This window comes from Saccopteryx bilineata, chromosome 1 (genome assembly GCF_036850765.1).
Source record: "Saccopteryx bilineata isolate mSacBil1 chromosome 1, mSacBil1_pri_phased_curated, whole genome shotgun sequence".
Classification (NCBI taxonomy): domain Eukaryota; kingdom Metazoa; phylum Chordata; class Mammalia; order Chiroptera; family Emballonuridae; genus Saccopteryx; species Saccopteryx bilineata.
In genome coordinates, this window is record NC_089490.1 from 348,530,415 (window position 1) to 348,552,417 (window position 22,003).

The 22,003-nt window shown below is 54.2% G+C and overlaps 1 protein-coding gene across 3 annotated transcripts in view; it reads left to right on the plus strand.

Annotated features, from left to right (window-relative positions):
* The window catches only part of PDE2A (phosphodiesterase 2A), a 96,215-nt gene that overhangs the window by 56,162 nt on the left and 18,050 nt on the right, over nt 1-22,003 (plus strand). For all 3 annotated transcript variants that reach the window (XM_066250597.1, XM_066250600.1, XM_066250599.1), the window contains 4 exons: nt 7,319-7,408; nt 10,899-10,987; nt 18,718-18,827; nt 19,668-19,723. In XM_066250597.1, the coding sequence (XP_066106694.1) occupies nt 7,319-7,408; nt 10,899-10,987; nt 18,718-18,827; nt 19,668-19,723 (345 nt within the window). The remainder of the gene's footprint in view (nt 1-7,318; nt 7,409-10,898; nt 10,988-18,717; nt 18,828-19,667; nt 19,724-22,003) is intronic.

Genomic DNA, 22,003 nt, shown 5'->3' on the forward strand with positions numbered 1-22,003 from the left:
ACTGACTCACAGCAAGCTGACATCTGCCTCCTTTTTTAAAATTTATTTTTCATTTTTTTATTTTTTAAGTGAGAGAGGAGGGGAGATAGTGAAACACACTCCTGCATGTGCCCCGATCAGGATCTACCTGGCAACTCCGTTTGGGGCTGATGCTCTAGTACTAAACTATTTGTTTAGCACCTGAGGCTGACTTACTCAGACCAACTGAGTTATCCTCAGTGCCCAGGGCCGACGCTCAAACCAACTGAGGCACTGGCTGTGGGAGGGGAAGAGGGAGAGAGAGGGGAGAGGGAGGAAGAGAGAAGCAGATGGTCGCTTCTCCTGTGTGCCCTGACCGGGAATCAAACCCCTGACATTCGTACTCTGGGACAACCCTCCGAGCCACCAGCCAGGGACTATCTGCCTCATTGTGACTGCCTGCCGTGCCTAACTCTGCTTACATGGACCCCTGGCCAGGAATCTAGGACAAGTAGAGGCAACAGGTGGCCAAGACGACTGGGAGAGCTGTGATGAGGGAGATGCTGGTGGGTGCCGTGGGGCCAGTGGCGTGGACGAGAATGTGGATCATGGGAATGGAAGCACTATTGGCCCTGCCACACGGAGGCAGCTGAAGTGGGAAGGGTGCAAAAGGAGCCCTCAGTCTGTCCTGGTCCCCTTGATCTGAGATCTGCCTCCTGGGCCCACTTCCCCCTCCCTACACCCAACTCTCCCTCCCTCCCTCTGCGCACTCTCACTGTTTCCTTATCCGCTCCTTTCTGGGCCTGCCCCTGTGCTAGGGACTGAGGGGTCCTAGTGAGTCAGGCCTCAGAGACCTGAGTGTCCACTCAATTCCTTCCTCCCTTCCCCAACTGCTTCTTCCTTTGCCCTTCCCATCCTTCACCTACCCCCAAAACTAGTCCTTGAGGGACCCAGGGGAACCTGGGACAACCAGGGGGGCATTTGGGAGGAGGCAGGAGCTAAAGTAGAAGCTGAGACTGGCTTAGAAAGGGTGAGGTGCCTGGGAGGAGCTAGTTGTGACCACCGGAGGGCACAAGCTCATGAGGGAGGTAGGGACACTCGTGGGGGGGCGCCAGGACTGGGCTCAGGTGTATTCTACAGTGCACGTGTCTCCAGTGTGGCTCGGAGGCTGGAGACGCGGCCCTGTTGGAGTAACAACTGAAGCTGGAGTCTGCAAAGGGTGGGAGGAGGGAGAAGGAGCGGGTGAGGGGAGGGGAAATAAAGGAGGAAGGAGAGGAAGAGAAAGATAGAGAAGGGGGATGGGAGAAGGACAGGCCCTTCCATTAGGGCTGGGCTCCTCGGCTCTAAGTGGTCCCTTCCATATGCCCTCGTCCCAAGTGGAGCCCCATTGTCCCAGCAAATGGCCTCAGTGTCTTATCTCACTCTCTCCTTTCAGCACCCTCCTTGGGGAACTTCCCTGAGAAAGCTCCATCATGGACTCGCTGCCAGAGAATGGGTGTTCTCACCCGAGCAGGGCCCTTCCTCTCCTATCCTTAACCTCCTCACCTGTAAAATAGGAGAGTCAACCAGGCACCTCCCAGAGTTTGTAGGAGGATTAGAGATAGTGCCTGTCCCTGGGCCAGCGGCATCATAATCATCTAAGAACGTTTTAGAAATGGAAGTTCTCGGTCCTATCCCAGATCCACTGTATGGGAGAGACTCCGGGGTGGGGCCCGACAATCTGTTAATAAGCCTTCCAGGGGATTCACATTCCAGTGTGAGAACCACAGGTGGACACTTCTAGCACATAGTAAGTGCTTGAGAAAGGTGCCTTCCCTTTCCCCAAGCCATGCAAGCAGAGCACTGACATTTGAACTCGTCCAGCTATGGCCTGGGTCTCTCTCCTGGTTCCTTCAGGTCCAGTCACTGAGGGTCACCAAGCCTCTCTCCTCTAGAATAGAGGACTGAGCTGCTGCTGGTCCAGCTCAGTCCTGCTGAGGGGAAGTCTGGAGCTGTAAGACCGTAGCACTCCTGGGCAGCTCTTCTCTGAGTGTTTGAGGCACCACGTCTGTTAGCAAACTCCTTGGGCAGGTGGCAGACGTGGGTGGCGGGCGGGGGAGAGCTGCCTCTCTCACTTCCTTGTAGAGTCTCTGAGTCTACAGAACTAAGCATGCTGTGATGGTGGTGGGAGTGACAGAACAGGCTTGGGGTGCTCGGGCTCAGGGTGGGTCCAAGGCCCCGCCAAAAGGGGCTACTCTGGCCTGGGTCCCCAGGAGACCTCTTTTAGAGTTCTGCCAGTCCCCCTGAAGCCGCATCTGGGCTTGCTAGAGCCAGGCACATGCTGGGCACTGAGGCAGACTTGCTCTTTGCCTTCGAAGGCTCTGTTCTCTGGGAAGATGCAAGACTGTGTTGCCCACCAGGATGGGTGGTGGGAAGTGAAAATGTATAGATGGCATCTGCCTCGACACCTGATTTCTCTCAGCAAGGCTGCTTTTCTGGACTTCCCCCATTCTGTAGGTGCTCATCTTAGGTCAGGTACTGTCTCCCCAAGTTCTCAAGGAGGCTACTTGGAGGCATATGGAAGGAGTGGGCAGGACAGACAGGTGTGGGTGGGGCTGGAGTGTGCAGGAGAGAGGGCAGGAGAAGCCGTGAGAAGAGATAGGCTTTGGAGGTGGGAAAAGACATTAAGATCTTAGAGATGAGGCAGGAGAGCAGCTGTGAAAGATGGATGTCCCCTGAGGTAGACACGGAGAGGAGAGAGAGCCACTCGGAGAGATTGGAGAGACAAAATCTGAGAGACACACAGCCCCAGAGGGAAGGAAAAAGGATTTGAGACGGAGAGGGGCTCCAAGGTCCTGGAGGATCTTGAAGGGCCGCCCCCTCCTTTAGAGGAGAGGACACTCAAACCCAGAGAGGGTGCCCCCACCCCAGGCCACACAGGGGACCTAGCATAAGCAGAGTTGGAGGAGTCAGTATGTATGGCCTGTCCCAGTAACACAACTTGAATCTTGGGAGGTACTTGACTATTGGGTTTTGTTTTTGTTTTTTGTTTTTTTTTTGACTATTGGGTTTAATGTTATTTTGATGTGTGATTTTCTTCTAGACCACCGCGAGGGGCATTGTGAGGCTTCCTTTCCGAGAAGGCGGGATGGTTCTAGGCAGCAGGGAGAGAAATAGGTAGTTTATGGAGGTGGGAAAAGACAGAAACTCATGGGGACAAGACAGGAAAGCAGGTTGTGACAGTGACACTGACCCTCAAGAAAGGCATTAGTCCCTGTGCTGGCGGCACCAGGAGCCCTAAGGCCAAAGTCTTTGGCTTCATGTAACCCTAGGCATTCAGGAGTTAGAAGTAATTTAGTCCAGACCCTGTCCTCTGCCCAGAGGAGTGCAGAAATGCTGATCCAGCCCGAGTGCTGGCTCCAGAGGAGCTCCGACTCCTCTGGGACAGAGCAGGCTCCTTTTCTTAGTACCTGCAATGAAAGACTAGTGAGTAGAGAGTGGTACTGTCTATGGTCCTGAGTGGCCCTACCTCCAACCACAGAGCTACAGGGAGGGAGCCAGGAAAAACAGGAAGGCTCTCTCCACCCATTCACTCATCCATACATCCACACATCCACTTGTACTGAATTGAACCACAAAACCATAGAACTATATGTTGTAGAGCTAGAAGGACTCATTTTTACAAACGGGAAAATTGAGGCTCACGAGGAAAGGGGCCTGCTAAGGCCACGCAGAGCTCCTGTAGTCCATCTGAGACAGGACTGGAAATCGCTGCTTCTTTCTACACACAAGTTCTCCCCTGGGGTCTGGGAAATTGCCTAGTTGTTATCCTGACATTTATACTAATGTTTGTTCAAAAGAGATTCGAAGGCAGGAAATGTGACCTCCTTCACTCCACCCTGAGCCTGGGCTGTGTGTGTGTGAGCGCGCACACGCACACGCTCATGCACGTACTCAAGTGCCTGTTTGTGTGTGCATTGTACATATGGCTGCATTTTTATTTGTGTGTGAATGTTTGCATGAGAGTGTGTGCATACATGTTGGGCAGTGGTGTAACGCATGATGATATGTATATGTGTGGCCCATGTAGATGTGCATGACAGCAGATATGACTCTATTGGAATTTTCCCTTTCCTCTTTTTTTTTAAGATGGCCGGGGTGCTAGCCCTTGACTTAAGCCTTGGTAGTTCCCCACCTGTGCTCCCATTGGGGAGTTTCCCCACGTCCCATGCTCAGCTGCTCCCACTGATTCTCTCCTGCCTTCTGCTCTTCTCTTCTTTAAGTCCCTATCTCATAGGCTTTGGAACTTGAGCTATTTCCTCCTTGAGCTGAGGCAGTGGAGGTGATGTTGCTTTGAGGTCTCTGGAAGGTTCAGGGAAGAGGTGGCATTTGAGCAAGCCTTAACTCTTTAAGGGCAAGGGTGAAGTGGCCCTTTCCAGCTGCAGCTCCTGCATCCATCACCTCCCACTCCAGGTGTGGACAGGGCGGGGCCAGGAAGTGGATGGACAGCAGTGTGCCGAGCAGAGCGCCATGGGCTTCATTGGCCTGTCTGCATCTAGCCCACTCAGGCTGAATGTGATGCTCCCTCCCTGCTGCTGTCCCAACTCTCCCCAAGCTTTCTAACCCGCTGCCATTATCCTGCCCTCAGTCAGAAGAATTACAGAAAGCTGACCAATCAGAACAAAGGCCAGACAAGCACCCACCAATTCCAGTAAAGGACGGGTCAGGGAATTGCCCCAATCCATATAAAAGGTAGGTTCGGGAGCCCACCAATCAGCACAAAGGACGGATTATTCTTTCTAAGTCCCCTGAGGAGGGAGCTGGGGGTCAGGTACTGAGCAGGAGCACCCAACAGGCCCTGGAGATCCAGAAACTTGGGTTCTGGACTTGGCTCTGCCCTGATGGGCTGGCTGTACACAGATGGGACATTGCTTCTCTTTAAGCCTCAGTGTCCTCATCTGTCAAATGGGGACACTTAACTGTCCCAAGCCTGTGGCTTTGAAAAATTTCTTCCTCTACATCAGGGCTTACTGTATCACCTTGGCCCCCTCTTCCAACTTCCCACAGCACACACATATCAAACTGCAGGGCAGGGCCCCTCAGTAGTCAGCTTGTCCACATCTCTGTCTCTAGCTAGGAGCAGATCTAAACCAGCACCACCTTCTAGGACCCTTCCTTGGGGACCCCAGTCTGAGGAGCATGGGTTGGCAGACTTTATTTTTGGATTAATGAGGCATCAGCTCTTCCTCCTGTCTTTAGTCTGCAGAATTGACTTCTAAAGGCCACACAGTAGCCTACCTGTGAGCAGGTATTTCTGAGCCCTGGCCCTGTGCATTTGTAAGGAAATAGCTTCACCCATGTGTGTTCCAGGAGGGGGTCTGAAGGCATGTGGGGGTGTTTCTGTGCAGGCCAAAGGCCCGTGGCTGCCAGGTATGTGTAGTGCTGAGGGGTATGCCTTGTGATGAAGAGTGCCTAAGGACAATTGATCCGATTGGGGGTTGTATTGTTTGGAAGCAGCAGCTTCTGTTGTCCTGGCAGAGACATATCTCTGTGATCAAAATGTGTCTTCATCCTTGAGCAGTGAGAGGGATCAAAGGGAGGCTGGGGGTTGGGAAAGCAATGCCATTGAGCATGCTGGGAGAGAGCCATGATGCCCCACCCCCACCCCGGAACACAGGACTGGGAGGGAGTAGGGTAACAAGGAAACCGAAGCCAAGAAGACGCAAGTGTGAAATCTGGAGCTGAAGTCTGGACCTCAGTGAGGACTCTTTTCTGTAGCCTGTCTGAAAAATAGTCATTTAGCTCATTGTTGTACTCCCTCAGGGACGGGGAGCTCATTGCTTCCCTCTCTCCTGGTGGCCTCTGCCTGGGCAGCATGGCTTTGCCTGGAAGAAGGTCTTTCATCTCACTGGTTCCAGGGCACCATCCTGTGAAAAAGTATGGGTCTCCAAGGCTGTTCCTGGGGCCACAGATCCAACCCTCTCCCACAAAGTCCAGCCCCCTGCACAGGACAGGCTGAGAGATTGGAATTGAAGACTGAGATCCTTGGGTCTGCTCTGCTTTAGGCTAGGTACCCCCAGGTTCTTCAGTCTTAGTCACACGAAGGACTTGGTTTCCAATTCCTTCCTTACTCTGAGCCTCATCTTGACACAATGCACTGGGGATGGTAATCAGACCATAGGAGTAAGGTAGCTGTCACCTTCTCTATTCAGGTTAACAGATCTTTATCAACATGGCCTGCGGTTTCAGCATTTTAATTTACTATCTGCCACACTCACACTACAGGTTTCTGCTGAGATTGTGGTCCACTAAGACCCCCAAACTTATATCACTTTTACATGAATTGGGTCAAGCCATGTCTCCTTCATTCTATGGATAATTACTTTGCTTTTTGAACACAGATCCAGCCATCCACAGGGAAGATAACAGAAAAAACTTCCAAGGGCTAGCAGGGAGGGCACAGCCGAGTGAACAGTGTGAGTCATGATCCTGCCTTGGCCTTGGGTCTCCTGTTCTGTTACCTTTCTCTTTGATCACCATGGCTCTGGCCAAGCTGATACAGTGAGAAGCAGGGACCTTTCTTGTTTCTGTTCCGGCTCTCCAAGGACGATGCCTATTCCTGGGACGGGACGCTGTGAGGCAGTCAAGGTCCTGTCTTACAAGGGGCTGGCCCAACTGTGTTTCTTCCACTTTGTGATCTCATGCACCCCTTGGACTCTTGCTATTCCCAACCCAGCCCCTCATTAGCCTGAAAAATGAGACTGGGTGAGACCACCTCCCTCTTGGGGAAGGTGAGTAGGACCCAGATTCAGCAGATATTTAGCTGAGCCCAGCTAAATTTTGTGTGGATAATCTGGGAGGCACCTTGTAAGGCTAAGTTTCATTTTATCTTCATATCAACCTGTAGGGAGAGATGGCCATAGTTGCCCCCAATTTATAGATAGAAGACCAAGACTCAATGACTTGACCAAGGAGTGCACTGCTAATAAAGAGTGGATCTAGGATTCAAATTTGGTGGGGGGTTTTTTTGTTTGCTTATTTTGTTTTGTTTTCATGTAGAAGCTTATGCTTTTCCTACTTGCCAGAGTTGTCCTTGGCTAAAGGGCAAGAGATCTGTGGTTTAGTCTAGAATTGACCTCTTCACTCACTGAGTTCTTTACTAGGTCCCTGGGCCTTCTCTGAGCCCCAGTTTTCCCATCTGTTAGATGAATGGACTTGGATACTCAAGGGCCTTAAGACTTGTTGGATTCTGAATTCCTAAGATCCTGGGATTCCAATGTGTGAGAGCCTTGGGCTCTGGGTTCATCTTGGAGTTTGTGCTCCTATGAGGCTGTTCTGGCTTGTCTGGCAAAGGCCCTCACTGCCCTTTGCTCTCTTCCAGGATGCTTTGCTGAGCCTGGGCTCTGTCATCGACGTTGCAGGCTTGCACCGGGCTGTCAAGGAGGCCCTCTCAGCTGTGCTCCCCAAAGTGGTAGGTGCCTGGCTCCACATTTTCCCTGCCCCACCCCCCGCCTTTGCCCAGCTCCTTGCTATAGCTCACACGGGGTCAAGAAGGAAGGAAGAGGACGGGGTTCTGCCTAGCGGACTCTCATGGGGAGGTGAAAGGTTTGGTTGAGCGCTTGGAGAGGGCTTCCTGGAAGAGAAGAGCTAAAGCTACACCCTAAAGAATGAACTTACATAGGAATCCTGGAATGTCTAAGACAGAAAGGGCCTTCGAGCTTAACTGAAAAGATTCTGTCTCAAATAACAGAAGGGCTTCACCTAGGATAACAGCTAGGACATAGTTGCATCATGTGGGCCTCAGAATATTTACAGCAGAAGTTGAGAGCAGACAGGCAAAACCATGTCCTTGATGCTAGATCCAGGCAGTGCCGGAACAGTGCTCAGCCTTGATGAGTGGATCTGTGCTGAGTTATGTTGTCTTGCCTGGACATAGGAGGCTGGACAAGGTGACCTCTAGAAAACGTTAAGCTTCTCTCTAACCCATTCAACACCATGGATGAGATTGAAGATGGTGACGGGTGGAGGGTGGTTGCCTGGACCCATGGTTACCTGGTTGCCATGGTTGCCTAAGCCTAGAGTGTCTTGGTGAGGAAATTTTGCAACTCTTCAGCTGCCAGAGGCTATTCCCCAACCTGGCTCCAATGGTCACCATCCATTCTTTAGGTGGTAAGATGGATAAACTGGCCTTCAAGACCCAAAGCAGCAGAGTCGTGTTGTGCCAGAGTGAGGGAAGCAGAGGACTATCAATCAGAAGAGGGAGGTCTAACCTAGCCTCAGGAGCATGGAAGGCTTTCTGGAGGAGGAGATGTCTAAACTGAGTCCCCATAGTCTGGAATGGGGACTCTACTCTAGATACCAGCCAAGGGCAACCTCTGCTCCAGGAAATAGGGTAATTCAGAAGGTGACCTCCCCACCTGTGGGGCCAGTTGTGTCTGAATCTGCTTGATGGATAAACCACCTGAGTCCCAGAGAGGGCAGGTGCTTTCCCCAAGGCCACACAGCATGACAGGAACACATGGGGCTTGGCACCTAAGCACCCCCATTCCTCTCCTCAGCTCTTCCTTCCTAAACTTCCTAGAAGTTCAGAGCCCAGAAGGGAGGCTAATGAGTGAGCTTTATTAAGCGTGAAATTGGCAGGAAGTGGGTGGTGTGTCGGCACCCAAAAATAAATCCTCCTGGAGAAGGATAGGACTGAGGCAACATTTTGCCTGTGGTGGAGACACATCTGGAAAGGAGGTGTTGGAGGGTGGGCAGATCAACATCCACAAGGTTGCCTGAGCCCCCCACTGAGACTGCCCTGTAAGGGGGAGGAGGAGGTGACTGACCAGGCCTTCACAAGCAGGGTGCCTCGTTGTGCCAGCATAGATACCCTGCACTGTTTTAATTGCATCGCCAAAGCCGGGTGCTAGAAAGACAGCTGTGGTTCCTGGAGCAGGGGGTAATGACTACCTTGGCTCATTCAAGAGAATGTTTGAGCTAGGGAAGCCTGACTCTGGCTAGATTGCAAAGAAGGGCTCACCCTTCGAACAGGGGTAAGGAGACGGGAGGTCTTCTCTGCCCCAAGATGGGGGGAAGGGTCTTCCTAACACTCCCCCGCCCACTGTGAGGCAGCTGCTAGCACCTGGCTTCCTCATCAGCGCCCATTGTGGCAGGCAGCCCCAAATGCAGATGATGCTGATGTGTCTGAAACAGTTCCTTTCTTCTCTCCAATCAACTCAGCTAATTTTAACCCAGAAGCTGAGAGCAAGGGAGTGGGAGACAGATGGACATCCAGAAATGAAGTGAAGAGCTGTCCTCTCTGCTTCCTCCCCCTATCATAAGCCCCTCTCTCTGCTGGGAAGGCCTCTCTGTGTGACCCTGGGTGCTGTGGGGTCTTTTTAATGTCTTAGGGACAAATCCCACGGGCCCTTCCCAGGCTGGATACAGATGAGGAGTAGGTGGCCCCCTTCCCACTGATTTGTTCATCCCTGAACTCCCCGCCTGGACCCTCACCCAGGAGGGCAGGGGGCTCTAGGCCTTGCCTGAGCCTGCCCCTCTCACTCCCCTCAGTCTTTGTCATCCCCAGCCCACACCATACTATGTCTGGCTTGGGTTCTCTGGAAGGAGGACTGGATCATCTCCTGGGGGTTGAGAGGGGAGGGATGGTTGGGGACAGCCAAAGGCAACAAGAGTGACTACTGAGATATGGACTCAGTTGTGAAAGGCAACTGCTTTTGCTGAGAAGGATTCCACACTTGCTGAGGGTGGGCCTTCATTCAACACCTAGCTCCAGCCTCCTCCAAAAGCCCCCCCCCCATACCATCAGCAGAGAGGAGAGTCCTCCATTCTCCCACCAGAAAACAAAAACAACACCCCTCAGGATACTTAGCTGGGCACATGGATGCCCCCTCACTGGGGTGTGGCTCTGATGACAGCACTGGCATCTGGGTCTTCCTCGTCGTGCACAGTGTGGGCAGTGGAGGTGCTCTGCATGGCTGTGCAGACGGGAGTGGGTTGTGGATCCCTACGAGCCGCCAGTCCTGCCTGGAGGAATGTGGATTTTCATGTGTGGGTCAGTGAAGGCAACTGATTTTTCCAAGACCTTGTACTAAGGCTGAGACTGCTCTGGGCCCTTGGGAAGGGTGGATGGACAAGTTGACAATTTGACAAGCTTTGATCTCACTCTGGAAAGTGGTCATTCCAGAATACAAATCGGTCCTGTCTTTCAAGGCTCACCCCACATCCCCTCCAGCCAGCAGCAGACCCTGGCATCCTCCCGTAGGTTGGCTTACAGGCCCTTCCAGATCAGCCCTTGCCAACCCCAAGTCCACCTCTTGTGTCCCTACCCTCGCTGTCAGTTCCGTGCTCAGTGCGTTCATGCCTACACACCTGCTACTCAGCCCAGAAACCATTCTCCTGTGCCTTGCCCACTCCCTGAATGAGTCTAATTTCCACTCAGTTACAGCTTTAAGGTCACTTCCTCCAGGAAGCCCTCCAAATTTGGGTCAGTGTGTGGTTTTTGTAGAGCTGTTTGTGTCTCTGAGGTAGGAGGGAAGCTTCTGGGGCATCCTGAGCCCCTCCTACAGCAGGCCTCTGAGTAGAAGCTCAGTTATTGTTTGCTGAGGCTGGAGCCACAGCAAGGAAACATCCTGGGGTGGGGGTGGGGGTGGGGGTTTGTCTGCCGCTTCTGCCCTTCAGACCCCTTCCCTAGTGCCTCGGATTTAGGGTGACAGGTAAGGAAAGCAGGCAGGATTATGGACCACTGCCTGCCCACAACCCCTTCCAAAAGGAGAAGGTGAAGTGGTAAGTTCATAAGGGATTTTTAGCACCGTGAATGCACGTTAGAGTTACCTGGGGAGTAAAAACCTGAGCTCACTCCCATAGGGTCTGTGACCTTGCCACCTAGGCCTGTGGACAGGCCAGAACCAGGCAACTGGGAGGGCCTCTCGGCAAGGTCTCACAAGTGTCTTCTCTTTTAGGAGACTGTTTATACCTACTTGCTGGACAGAGAGTCCCGGCTGCTGTGTGAGGACCCTCCCCACGAGTTGCCTCAGGAGGGGAAAGTCCGGTGAGTCAGTCTCCATCTTATTGCCCTTTCTCATGGTCAAGGATCTCAGTCCTGACCCTCCCCCTCTGGCCTTGACCTCAGCTTCCCTGCCAGGTGGGGTTCCTTGGCTGGGTCACTGACTCCAGCACAGAGGGAGAAGCAATGTCTTCTCTTGTGTTGGGTTGGGGGAGTGGATGGCACAGGGAAAGCGCCAGCTGGTAGGTTTTCTCCCAGAGAGCCCTTCTGAATTGCTGCAGCCTCCTTGGAACTGAGTCCCAGAATGCTTGGGCCACAGTTTATCATTTAGAACCCCAGCAGGCTAGGAAAACTACCTGGAAGGTTCTCACAAGATCACAGAAGCACAGAGCTGGAATCACTGAATGCAGGAGTACATGGGTATCTGAAAACAGAGCTCAGAGGCACTGTCCTGCTGTGGGTTCTGGAGCCTGAATGCCTGGGTTTAAATCCCAGCTCGCCTTTTACTAGCTGTATAACCTAAGGCAAGATACTCAACCTCTCTGTGCCTCTGCTTTTCTTGTTTGTAAAATGGTGATAATAGTATTTATCTCCTAGGGTTGTTGGGAAAATTAAATTAGTTTAACACATGTAAAGCACTTACTGTATGAATGCTACGTGTCTGGTTTTGTTTTCATTATGATAGAATGTTGGAATCACTGATTTTAGGACCCGGAGCTCAGTGCCCGATGGTCCCCTGACACCTCTGAACCTATTGAACTCAGCCTCCTTATTTTCCTGAAGAGCAACATCATGAGATGCGTCCAATACCACATACCTAGTGTCAGACAGAGCTAGGCCTGGGACATGGTCTCTTGGCTCCTGGCCACTCAGGGAACAATGAGGGGAAGTGGAACTTGTCAGATGAGAAAGTGTTGACAGGCAGCAGTGCTGGTCCAGAGGAGGGCAGGGTATGGAGGATGTGCTCACTGACTTCTGAGCCCCACGGGGCCATCGAGGACCAGCGGTCTGGGGGCTGAGTGGGCACAGGGCGGGGGGGACTGTTCCTGGAAGGCAGTGCTTCACTCCTGGGAAAGAGCTTTCCCAGAGGCCAAGAGGTCCAGGGCTGGGGCTTTTTCAGGTAGCTGAGGCTGGCAAGATTCTCACCCTCCATGGAGGCCTTGGAAAGCGCGGCTCTTCGGGGATGCTAGAGGTCCCGGTGCTGGAACCCTGGGTTCCTGGATGCTGGTCCCAGTGCTGGGCATGCTGGTGGTCTAGGTGCTGGAACCCTGGGTTCCTGGATGCTGGTCCCGGTGCCGGGCATGCTGGTGGTCTAGGTGCTCGGAACCCTGGGTTCCTGGATGCTAGAGGTCCCAGTGCTGGGCATGCTGGTGGTCCTGGGTCCCTGGATGCCAGAGGTCCCGGTGCTGGGCATGCTGGTGGTCTAGGTGCTCGGAACCCTGGGTTCCTGGATGCCAGAGGTCCCGGTGCTGGGCATGCTGGTGGTCTAGGTGCTGGAACCCTGGGTTCCTGGATGCTGGTCCCGGTGCTGGGCAGGCTGGTGGTCTAGGTGCCGGAACCCTGGGTTCCTGGATGCTGGTCCCAGTGCTGGGCATGCTGGTGGTCTAGGTGCTCGGAACCCTGGGTTCCTGGATGCTGGTCCCGGTGCTGGGCATGCTGGTGGTCTAGGTGCTTGGAACCCTGGGTTCCTGGATGCTAGAGGTCCCGGTGCTGGGCATGCTGGTGGTCTAGGTGCTCGGAACCCTGGGTTCCTGGATGCTAGAGGTCCCAGTGCTGGGCATGCTGGTGGTCTAGGTGCCGGAACCCTGGGTTCCTGGATGCTAGAGGTCCCGGTGCTGGGCATGCTGGTGGTCTAGGTGCTGGAACCCTGGGTTCCTGGATGCTGGTCCCGGTGCCGGGCATGCTGGTGGTCTAGGTGCTGGAACCCTGGGTTCCTGGATGCTGGTCCTGGTGCCGGGCATGCTGGTGGTCTAGGTGCTGGAACCCTGGGTTCCTGGATGCTAGAGGTCCCGGTGCTGGGCATGCTGGTGGTCTAGGTGCTGGAACCCTGGGTTCCTGGATGCTAGAGGTCCCGGTGCTGGGCATGCTGGTGGTCTAGGTGCTCGGAACCCTGGGTTCCTGGATGCTAGAGGTCCCGGTGCCGGGCATGCTGGTGGTCTAGGTGCTGGAACCCTGGGTTCCTGGATGCTGGTCCCGGTGCCGGGCATGCTGGTGGTCTAGGTGCTGGAACCCTGGGTTCCTGGATGCTAGAGGTCCCGGTGCCGGGCATGCTGGTGGTCTAGGTGCTGGAACCCTGGGTTCCTGGATGCTGGTCCCGGTGCCGGGCATGCTGGTGGTCTAGGTGCTCGGAACCCTGGGTTCCTGGATGCTGTCTCTCCCCTAGCCCTTCCCTATGGAAGGGGCGTGCGTCTCTCCAAAACCTCAGTGCCTCCCTACCTCCTGTCCTCCCGTTCGATTTCCCCACAGGGTGGGTGAGGGTGACAACTCCTCCCCTCAAGGACTGCATGAACCAAGCAAGCCGTGCCCCTCTCTGGCCTCCAAGATGGCAGGATAGGGCTGGAAGATCTTTGGAATCTTAAGGGTGGAAAATGCTATAATGTCCCCTTTTCTCCTCTGAACCAGCACCCACACCCCTAATTCTCAATAACTTTGCTTAATAGGAGCTTTCCCTACCCATGAAGTTTCTTCAGAGTGGCTAGGAAGGCCTTCCTGGGAGACGGGTACAGGGTCCTGGGCTCAGAAGGTGGAGGGAGCATCCTGCAGGTGGACTCTGCCCTTTTAAAACTGCAAACACTCCTCTCAGGCTTTCTGCTGCTGGGGCGGGGGGTCTGCGGTCCAGGAATCTTGGAAGGGGCTCAGATCCTTTCAGCATCCCTCAACTCCCAACCATTCCAGACTCAGTGAAGCCTTTGGAAAAAGTACAGGAAAAAAGAGACAAGAATGAATGTTTCAATGCAGTTACCCTAGAGTTCAGTGGAGACAGAGAGGCCAGTGCCTGCTGGGAGACAGGGCTCAGAAATCTCAGGAGTCCTGGGAGGTAAGGCTGGAGCGGGGTGAAGGGGAAGGGAGACTCATGAGGCATGGAGATCAGAGTTCATTCAGTCTGGGATTGGGAGTGAGATGTGCAGCCCACCCCTACGTCGGGTGGTGAGCCCACCTCCTCCACTGTGGCTGAGCCATGGGTATGTGGAGGAGGAAGGAGAACTGGAATGGAAATCAGACAGGTGTGCTTGTCACGGTGCCCAGCACACAGTAGGAGCTTAGGGATTGCTGGTGGACCCAAGTCCCAATATATTCTGTGGGTGACTGTGAGAAAGTTACTTCCCTTCTGGCCTCAGTCTCTTTTTCTAGAAAATGGGTGGGGTTGGGTACTTTCAGGGGTGACCTCTGGCACTGGCCCCAACAGGAGGGCAAGGCGCCTGCCCCGGCTGAGGTGGAGCCAGAGGCTCTGGTAGTGCCCAGTGCAGGGGGCGCACCTCCAGGAAACCCTGGAGGGCTGGCAAACAGCAGCAGGTGTGACGTGGAGGAGGGTCATAAAGACAGATAAGGGCCAAGAGGAAAGGCGGAGAATGGGCTGAGGGTGGTGTGGGGAGGCAGGGTGGAGATGGGTCATGGGGCTGTGCGGGGTCACTAGCTCCCCAGCCCTCCTGCCAGTGCCCCTACCATTCCCCGGGTGCGCAGGCGCAGCGTTAGTCCCTCCCCCGCCCCAGTGTGCTCCGGGTTTCCTGCCTCCTGAGCTTGATGTGCTCTCTCCCCCTCTGCAGAGTCCTTCCCTGCTGTCTCCATCTCAGACAGCCCACATTTCACTTCTCTTCCAAGGCCCAGACAGAGGCCCTCTAGGCGGCCCGCTCCATGGTTCCCTGGCACTAAGGAAGAGCCAGTTTTCAGAAAAGGTGTCCAGACCATAGTGAGTCTGTCTGCAAGCGGAACCCTGGGCTGGGAGTTGGGAGGTCTGGGATCCAGAAAATCATGGCTGCAGTGACCATCTCATGCTGTCTCTCTGGGCCTCAGTCTGTTCTGAGATGATAGGATCAGACACTGGGACATCTGTCAAGCTCTGGATTCCACGGCTGCAAGGGGCCTCAGGGCCGGAGGGGACAGAATCCTGGAGTGGCACCAGAGTGAGGACCTTGCTAGTAGGCATCATCTTCCCCTTCTTTGTGCCCCCCCACCTTCCAGCCTATTTCAGTCCCCAGCCCTGCCACCTTCTTCTTATCATGTCTCCTGCCATCTTAAAGCCTTTGATTACCACTGCTGAGTGCAGTGAAATCTGGGGCCCTTCAGCTGCAATGAAGACACCACCCGCCCCAGCCCCAGCTGGTTGTCTATCTCCACTACTGCTTAGGGGTCCCGAGCCCAGCCTTGAGAAATTTTTCCTCTGAGTGCAGTCCCCTCTCACTGCAGAATCTGTCTGCCTTTCGGATTTGTCTCAAGGGACACAGGGATATTCCTGGTGTCTCACATTCTGGGAGAGGGGAAAGGAGAGGAGGACCCAGGTCCTGACCTGAATTATGATTTGTCACCGAGAGAGATGAAAAGTCAGAGCATGGCTGAGGCTGGGAGGAGTGGTGTCGGTAAGAGGCTAGGGGTCACACCAAAGAAGGGTCTCAGAAGAGTGGAAGGGGGTGTGGACACCCTGCTCCTTCCAGGCCATTGACCCCACCAACAAAAAGCCTTTCCGTCTACTCTTTCCACTAAACAAATAGTTGTTAAAGGAATAAAACGACCATAAATCCACACCCATTCCTCTCTCCACTCTGTGCCCATCTGTCTTTATCTTCAGTGGGGCAGATCATGACCACCCAGGCTCTTGGGACTGAGTCATTAGCCTTCAACCTGGACAGCTGGCCCCGGGGTGGGAAGCCCCCTCACCCTCCAGCGTCAGCCTGGTGAGAGAGCAGGAGTTGGGGAGTCAGGAGGGAAAAGGAGCAGGCAGATCGGGGGCTCTGAGTTGAGGAGAGAACCAGCTGGGAGTGTGAAGTAAGCCCCATGCCCATGTGGGGTGGGGACAGCAGTTCTGGGAAGGTGCAGCAGAGGAAAAGGACTCAGACGGGGTGGGTTGAGGTGAGCATGGCCTGTCTCGGGCCATGGGGTGTGTGTGAGCCAGGTGCCAAGGTGGGGACTCCTGAGGGTTGAGGATCCTTGGAGGCACCAGCGCTCAGTGGGCGACTGAGGCCCAGTCAAAGTTGACATGGCCCAGCCCAGCCTCTCCTCTGCTGTCCAGGGACCACTGCGACCCTGGGGTGCTCGCTGAGATGGGGTTTCTTGTCTCAGGTTCTTTCCGTCTAGTTGAACCTTTTGCCAGCAGCCAGCAGTCAGACCTGACCTTTACCTTTTCCTGCTGATGTCCCTCGGGGCCTCCCTCTGCCCTCAGGACCTAGCCCAGCTCCTCAGGGCCCTGGCCCACGCCAGCCTTGCTCTCTGCTGCCACAGCAACTCCTTGCAGTTGGACTGTCCGCAGACACACATCTTTCTCTCCTCCAGGCCTGTGCACACACAGTTAGTTCCCTTTGCCTGCACATTCCTTCCTGTCTGCCTTATTAACCTCTGCTGTGCTTCAGGACACAGCTCAGGCGGCCCCTCCCCTAAGAAGCCTTCTCTGACCCCGAGCCTGACTGCACCTGGGTAGGTGGGGCTCACTCCTCCTCCCTTTGTCAGAGCCCTCGCCCCGCACTCAGGCAGGGTCTGCATGCCAGTCCCTGAGCGGCACTGGGGCTCTTGGAGTCAGGCAGATATCTGCCTCCTCTTCCCATCTGTCCTCAATACCAAACCTGACCCAGAAGGACCACAGAATAAACACTCCATAGAATGAAAGACTTCAGGTAGAATGTTCCCATCGGTATTTAGTTGAGAAAACTTGCTCTGGTTCTAGTATGGGGGATGGATTTAAGGAACTGGACAGGAGGCAGAAGGCTCAGTAAGAAGCTGCTGCAAGGTCAGGGGGGAGGTGACTCTGTGTGAGCTGGACAGTGGCTTGGCAATGGAAAGCAGGGGACCTGAGAGGTGCACGGGAGGCGACTTACCTATTGGCTGGGGGAGGTGAGGAAAAGGGAGGCAGCTAGGACGGTTTGCAGACAAGTCACAAGGGACCCAGTGGATGGCTGTGCCACTTTGGGGGTATCAGTGGCAAGATAAGTTCAGATTAGGACTGAGTGCTTTTGGCAATCTCAGGGACACACAGGACAAGCCTCCAGGAGGCCTTTGGGTGCCTGGAGTTCATGAGAGGGAGAGCTGGAGAGTCACAAGGCCATAAGCAGAGAGGAAGGAGTTTTGTGCAGAAGAGAAAGGAGGCTGAGTAGATTCCTTCATCAGGGTCCCTTAGGGGGAAGGGAGGAGGTCAAGGCAGCCTTGCCGGGTTGGGGTTGAAAATGAAGTCAGAGGTCAATGGGAAGACGCTGCTGAGTCTACTAACCAGCAATGCAGGGACCAGCGCCACCTTGTGGCTGCCCCATAACCAGATTGTTCCAGGCACAAAGGGGGTTTGGCTGAGGGTCACCAAGGCCAGCCCCCACCCTTTATCAATTTAGTCATCAGAAAATATAGCTGTCATTGCCCTCCTGCCACCCTAGATTCCTGTTCTTCATTGGAGTGATTGGCACAGTCACAGCCAGAACTGGAGCCCAGCACATTGGAGCCTTAGACAGATTCCAAACCAGGGCCCAGGAGCAAACAGGTCTGGTTCAGAAGGCCATGTTACCTGACTAAGATGCTCAACCTTTGGTCCTTGATTTCTCTAGTTGCTGTTATTTCCTGACTGGGAGACTTGCAGGCTACCCACTCTCTTTTCTTCATTCACCTGTTGCTGTGCTCCTCTTATTGATTTACACACACACACGTACACACACACACACACACACACACACACACACACGAGTCCCGCCCCCCGCCCCCCCCCCCCCAAGTTTCTCTTCTAGCTAGACCAAGCAGTTCCTACAAACACAATTAAGTGGAGGCAGCATGAGTGAGATGAGGAACCTTACACAATTAATCATCAGGAGTGACATTTGGTGAAAAATCAGGCACTTAATTAAACAAGAAGAGCCAGAGGCTGGTTGGAGGGTGGGGGAGAGGATGGCATGTGTGGTGAGGGCAGAAAGAAACTCATTCTTCCCACAGCCGCCTCTCGTTTCCGCCATCACACCTACGCCCTTGGCCTCCTCAGCGTTCACGGTAACTCCCTGTTGGAGGCTCACACCCTCTTGGGTCTTTAGGAAGGTTCAGGCATATTAGTCAGGAATATGGGTTCTGGTGTCAGCTGCTTGAGTTCAAATCCCTGCTCTACCGCTCCTTAGCCATGTGACCTCGGACAGGTTCCTTGACCTCTTGGCACCTTGTTTCCTCCACCTGACAATGCAGATGATAACGTTTAATTCAGAGGATTGTTGGCTTCATTTATGTAAGTTGCTTGGACTGTGCATGGCATAAAGGGAGTATCTGACAAACTTTAGTAATGATGATTATCTGGGAAGCTCGGAGAGTTAGATCACTGGCCCAAGGTCAGCAGCCATGGTAAGTTTTAACCCAGGCAGCCCAGCTCCATGCTCTTCTTTCCTTACTCTGAAGATTTGTGCCGGCCCCTGCTACCAGCAAGGGGGCCACACTGTGGCTGACTTGGGTTCCCGACTCTTATTTTTGCCCTTCTCATGTCCATCCTGCAGCGGGTCAACTTGTCCAGATCCTTGCAGATGTGCAGGGGCTGCCTGCGTGTGTCCTCGGGCTGGGGCATGTGCTCTTTGACCCAGGGGCTAAGAGGTGGGATCGGGTTCTTTTTTCAGAGAGGCTGTGATCTCCCAGAAGTGGTTGAGCTGCAATGGACTGGGACCCTCAGACCTGCCCGGAAAGCCTTTGGCCAAGCTAGCGACCCCACTGGCTCCTGGCACCCAAGGTAAGGGCTGGAAGCTGGGCATCGGCAAGGATGGACTGTGGCCCTGCTTCCCAGATCATGCCTGTCTCCTGTTTTCATCTCTTGATCTCCTTCTTTCTTTTACTCTGTGTCTGTAGCAATCCCTCCATCTAATTCTTTCTCTGTTGTGCTACTAACCTCCCTGAGCCTCAATTTCCTGATCTGTAAAATGGGGACAATAGAATCTACCTTGAGGGGGTGTTGTGAGGAGGAGCAAATAAGATAACGCATGTTAAGGGCCTGCACATGCTAGGGTTTGGTGGCCTGTTAGCCGCAGTGATAATGTGTTTGTGCCTGCTGTTTGGTGGGCTGTGCTGTTGCCATGCTCTCTCTGTCACTGTCTGTGTTTTTCTTTCTCTTTCTCTCCATGCCCCCTTTCCGCCATGTCTCTCTGCCTCGTGTTTCAGTCTCTCTAGGTCTCTGTCCTCTGTCTCGATGTGGAAAGTGCACAAGACTGGGAGTCAGGAGACCTGACTTGCTGTGTGATATTGGGCAAGTCACTTCCCCTTTCTGGACTTCAGGTTCCCAATCTGTAAAATAGGGGTGTTCAGCCTCATCTGCCTCCCTCCCTCTCAGGGTTGCTGGGAGGATCACAAGAAGGTTGCCAAGTGAGGGGTTTCCTTCCATGCAGGGGTCATCGCTGTGGTTGTTTTTGTCGCCGCCTCAGGACCCCCCTCTCTGTCTTTCTGGGTCTCCGGGTCTTTCTGTGTCTTTGTCCTAGCCTCTCTCTGTCTTGTCTTTGCCTCCCTCCCTGGGCTCTGGCTCAGGATCTCTGAGCCGCACTGGCCCCACAGGACCACCTCATTGCCCTCTCCCCCTCAGTGCTGGTCATACCGCTGGTGGACAAGGAGGCTGGGGCTGTGGCAGCTGTCATCTTGGTAAGAGCCCTGGTGTGGTGGGATGGGGGAGAGGAGAGCAGGGGAGGGAGCGGGGATGGAAGTGTGTGTGTGTGTGTGTGTGTGTGTGTGGAGAGCAGCAGGCTGGGCTGGAATTCTAGAAAATGGGGGTCTGAGAGAAGCCTGAACCTTTCCCTGTACCCCACCCCCCTGCCCCACCTTGAGTGGGCAGGATGAAGTTGCTGGCCCAGCCTTGCGGGTCCTGGTTCTGTCCCTCTCCAGGTTCTTTTCCATATGGAGGGGGGCCTTCAAAGTCTTTTTCCTATCCTAGGAACAGAAGGGTTACCACCCCCAAATCGCCATTACCTCAATAAGAAGCAGACTTGGTGTGCAGAAATATAAATGAGCTGGCCTTGGTGTGCCCATGGACTCCTTGGAGCTCATTAAAACAGAATTAAAGGTTTTTGAGGCACCTGACCTTTCTGGAGCTGCTGAAGGGGGAGGGCGGTGGGAGTGGGGGGTGCTGGGGGGAGAGGAGGGGAGAGGAGGGGAGAGGAGGGGAGAGGAGAGGAGAGGAAGGAGGGGTACTTGGCTCGGTCTCCTCAGCGTCCCATCTGCCTGACTGAGGAAGACACGTCCCCCTTTTCCTCCCGCCCCCCAGCGTGTGCTCCTGCAGGGAACAGATCTGCTGTTGGCACAGAATTCTGAGTGCTGCTTCCCTCCCTCCTTCCGTCCCAATCTGTGCCAGAGCTGGTCTCTTTGAAGAGGACCAAGGCCAGGGACAACATGCAGAAGTAGAGGTGGGAGGTGGTGGCTCAGGTCGCCCCTCTTTGTTGAAGGAAAAGGGTCTGGGGTGTCAAGTGCCTGAGGACAACTTCCTGTGTTGGGGCTGTGAGGACTGGGTCAGAAAAGAAACAACTCCCCTAAGGGGAATGCTTCTGGAAGGCTGTTCATCTTGTGGGCAAGAGGATGGTTGCCATGACTGCTGGTCACCTTGCCTCAGGTTGGGCCAGGAGTCCAGGCTTCAGCCTTCTCTTGGGGGAGAAAGGCATGTGCATATGTGTGTGTTGTGCATTGGGGAAGGGGTGGGGTCAGATTACTTTAATTTAACTCACTCCCACAAAACTCTGCTCTGGGTCCTGCTCCAGGCTGCGTGCCAGGGCATAGAGGGGAGTCAGACCCATTTCTGCCAGCTAGAAGCTCTCAGGCTGGAGGAAGGCGGGGACACCCTCAGACCTCTACTGGCCAGAGGAAAAGATGCAGGTGCTCTGGTGGCAGAGGCTGGAGAGCAAGGAGTGCCTCCCAGTGGAGGTAGCATTTGAGTGGGCTTTGGAGCATGGATAGGAGGTCAACAGACAGAGAATAAGGGGAAGGACATTCCAGACAGAGGGAGAAGCATGAGCAAAGGCAAGGTGGGGAGAAGGGAGGTGGAGTGTTGGGGAGAGTATGATCCTGGCAGGGCTGAGGTGTGGGGTGCAGGCTGTTGCGCATGCTGGTACCTGGAACTTTGTACTAGGAGAAGTTCCTGACAGCTGTCCCCTCACCTTCTCAAACACCCCTGTCAGTGAAGAACTCTTGAAAGGTATTTGGATTATTCAGGATAGCCCTCTGGCCAGGGCAGACATGTCTGGCAGATCCTGTCCCACTGCTCCAGTCCAGTGCTCCCCAGGCTGAAGGATCCCACATCCTCCCAGAGGCAGCTCAGGCAGCCTTTGCACCTTCCAGCTGCTACCGGATTCCAAGGGCAGAGGGTACAGGGGATACAAGGGGTGCCAGAGGGCAGATGTTTTGGGAGGGCTGACTCACCAGCTCCTTCCCCAACAAGCCCCATTCCTCTCTCTGAGTCTCTGCTCTAGGTACTCATTCACCCACCCATCCATCAATTGAAGGCATATTTCTCAAGCAGTGCCAGGCACTGTGTGCTGGGTGCCACAAACACAGCCAGGACAGAGGCAGACCAGACAGGCCCTGCTCCCCCAGACCACAGTCAGGAGGGGCGGGGGAGGCAGACAAACAAGGGGGCAAAATAGGGATAGAATGGCAAATGATGGCAAGTGCAAGCAGGGAAGCCGGGGGCCCTGCAAGGAATACTGGAGCCTGATGGCAATGTGGTCAGTGGAAGGCTCTGAGAAACATGCCGTCCGGGCAGGGCTGCAGGGATGAGTTCGGGCCTCTGCAGCTTGAAGCGCCAGGCACCTTGATTACAGATTCTTGGTGTGGAAAGAGTCTTTGGCTCTGTTCTTCAGTTCTGAGATAATAAGTCCCTTTGAGGAGTGGGTGGCACTTAGTCTCTGGTGTTTGATGTGTGATGTGTGCCCACGC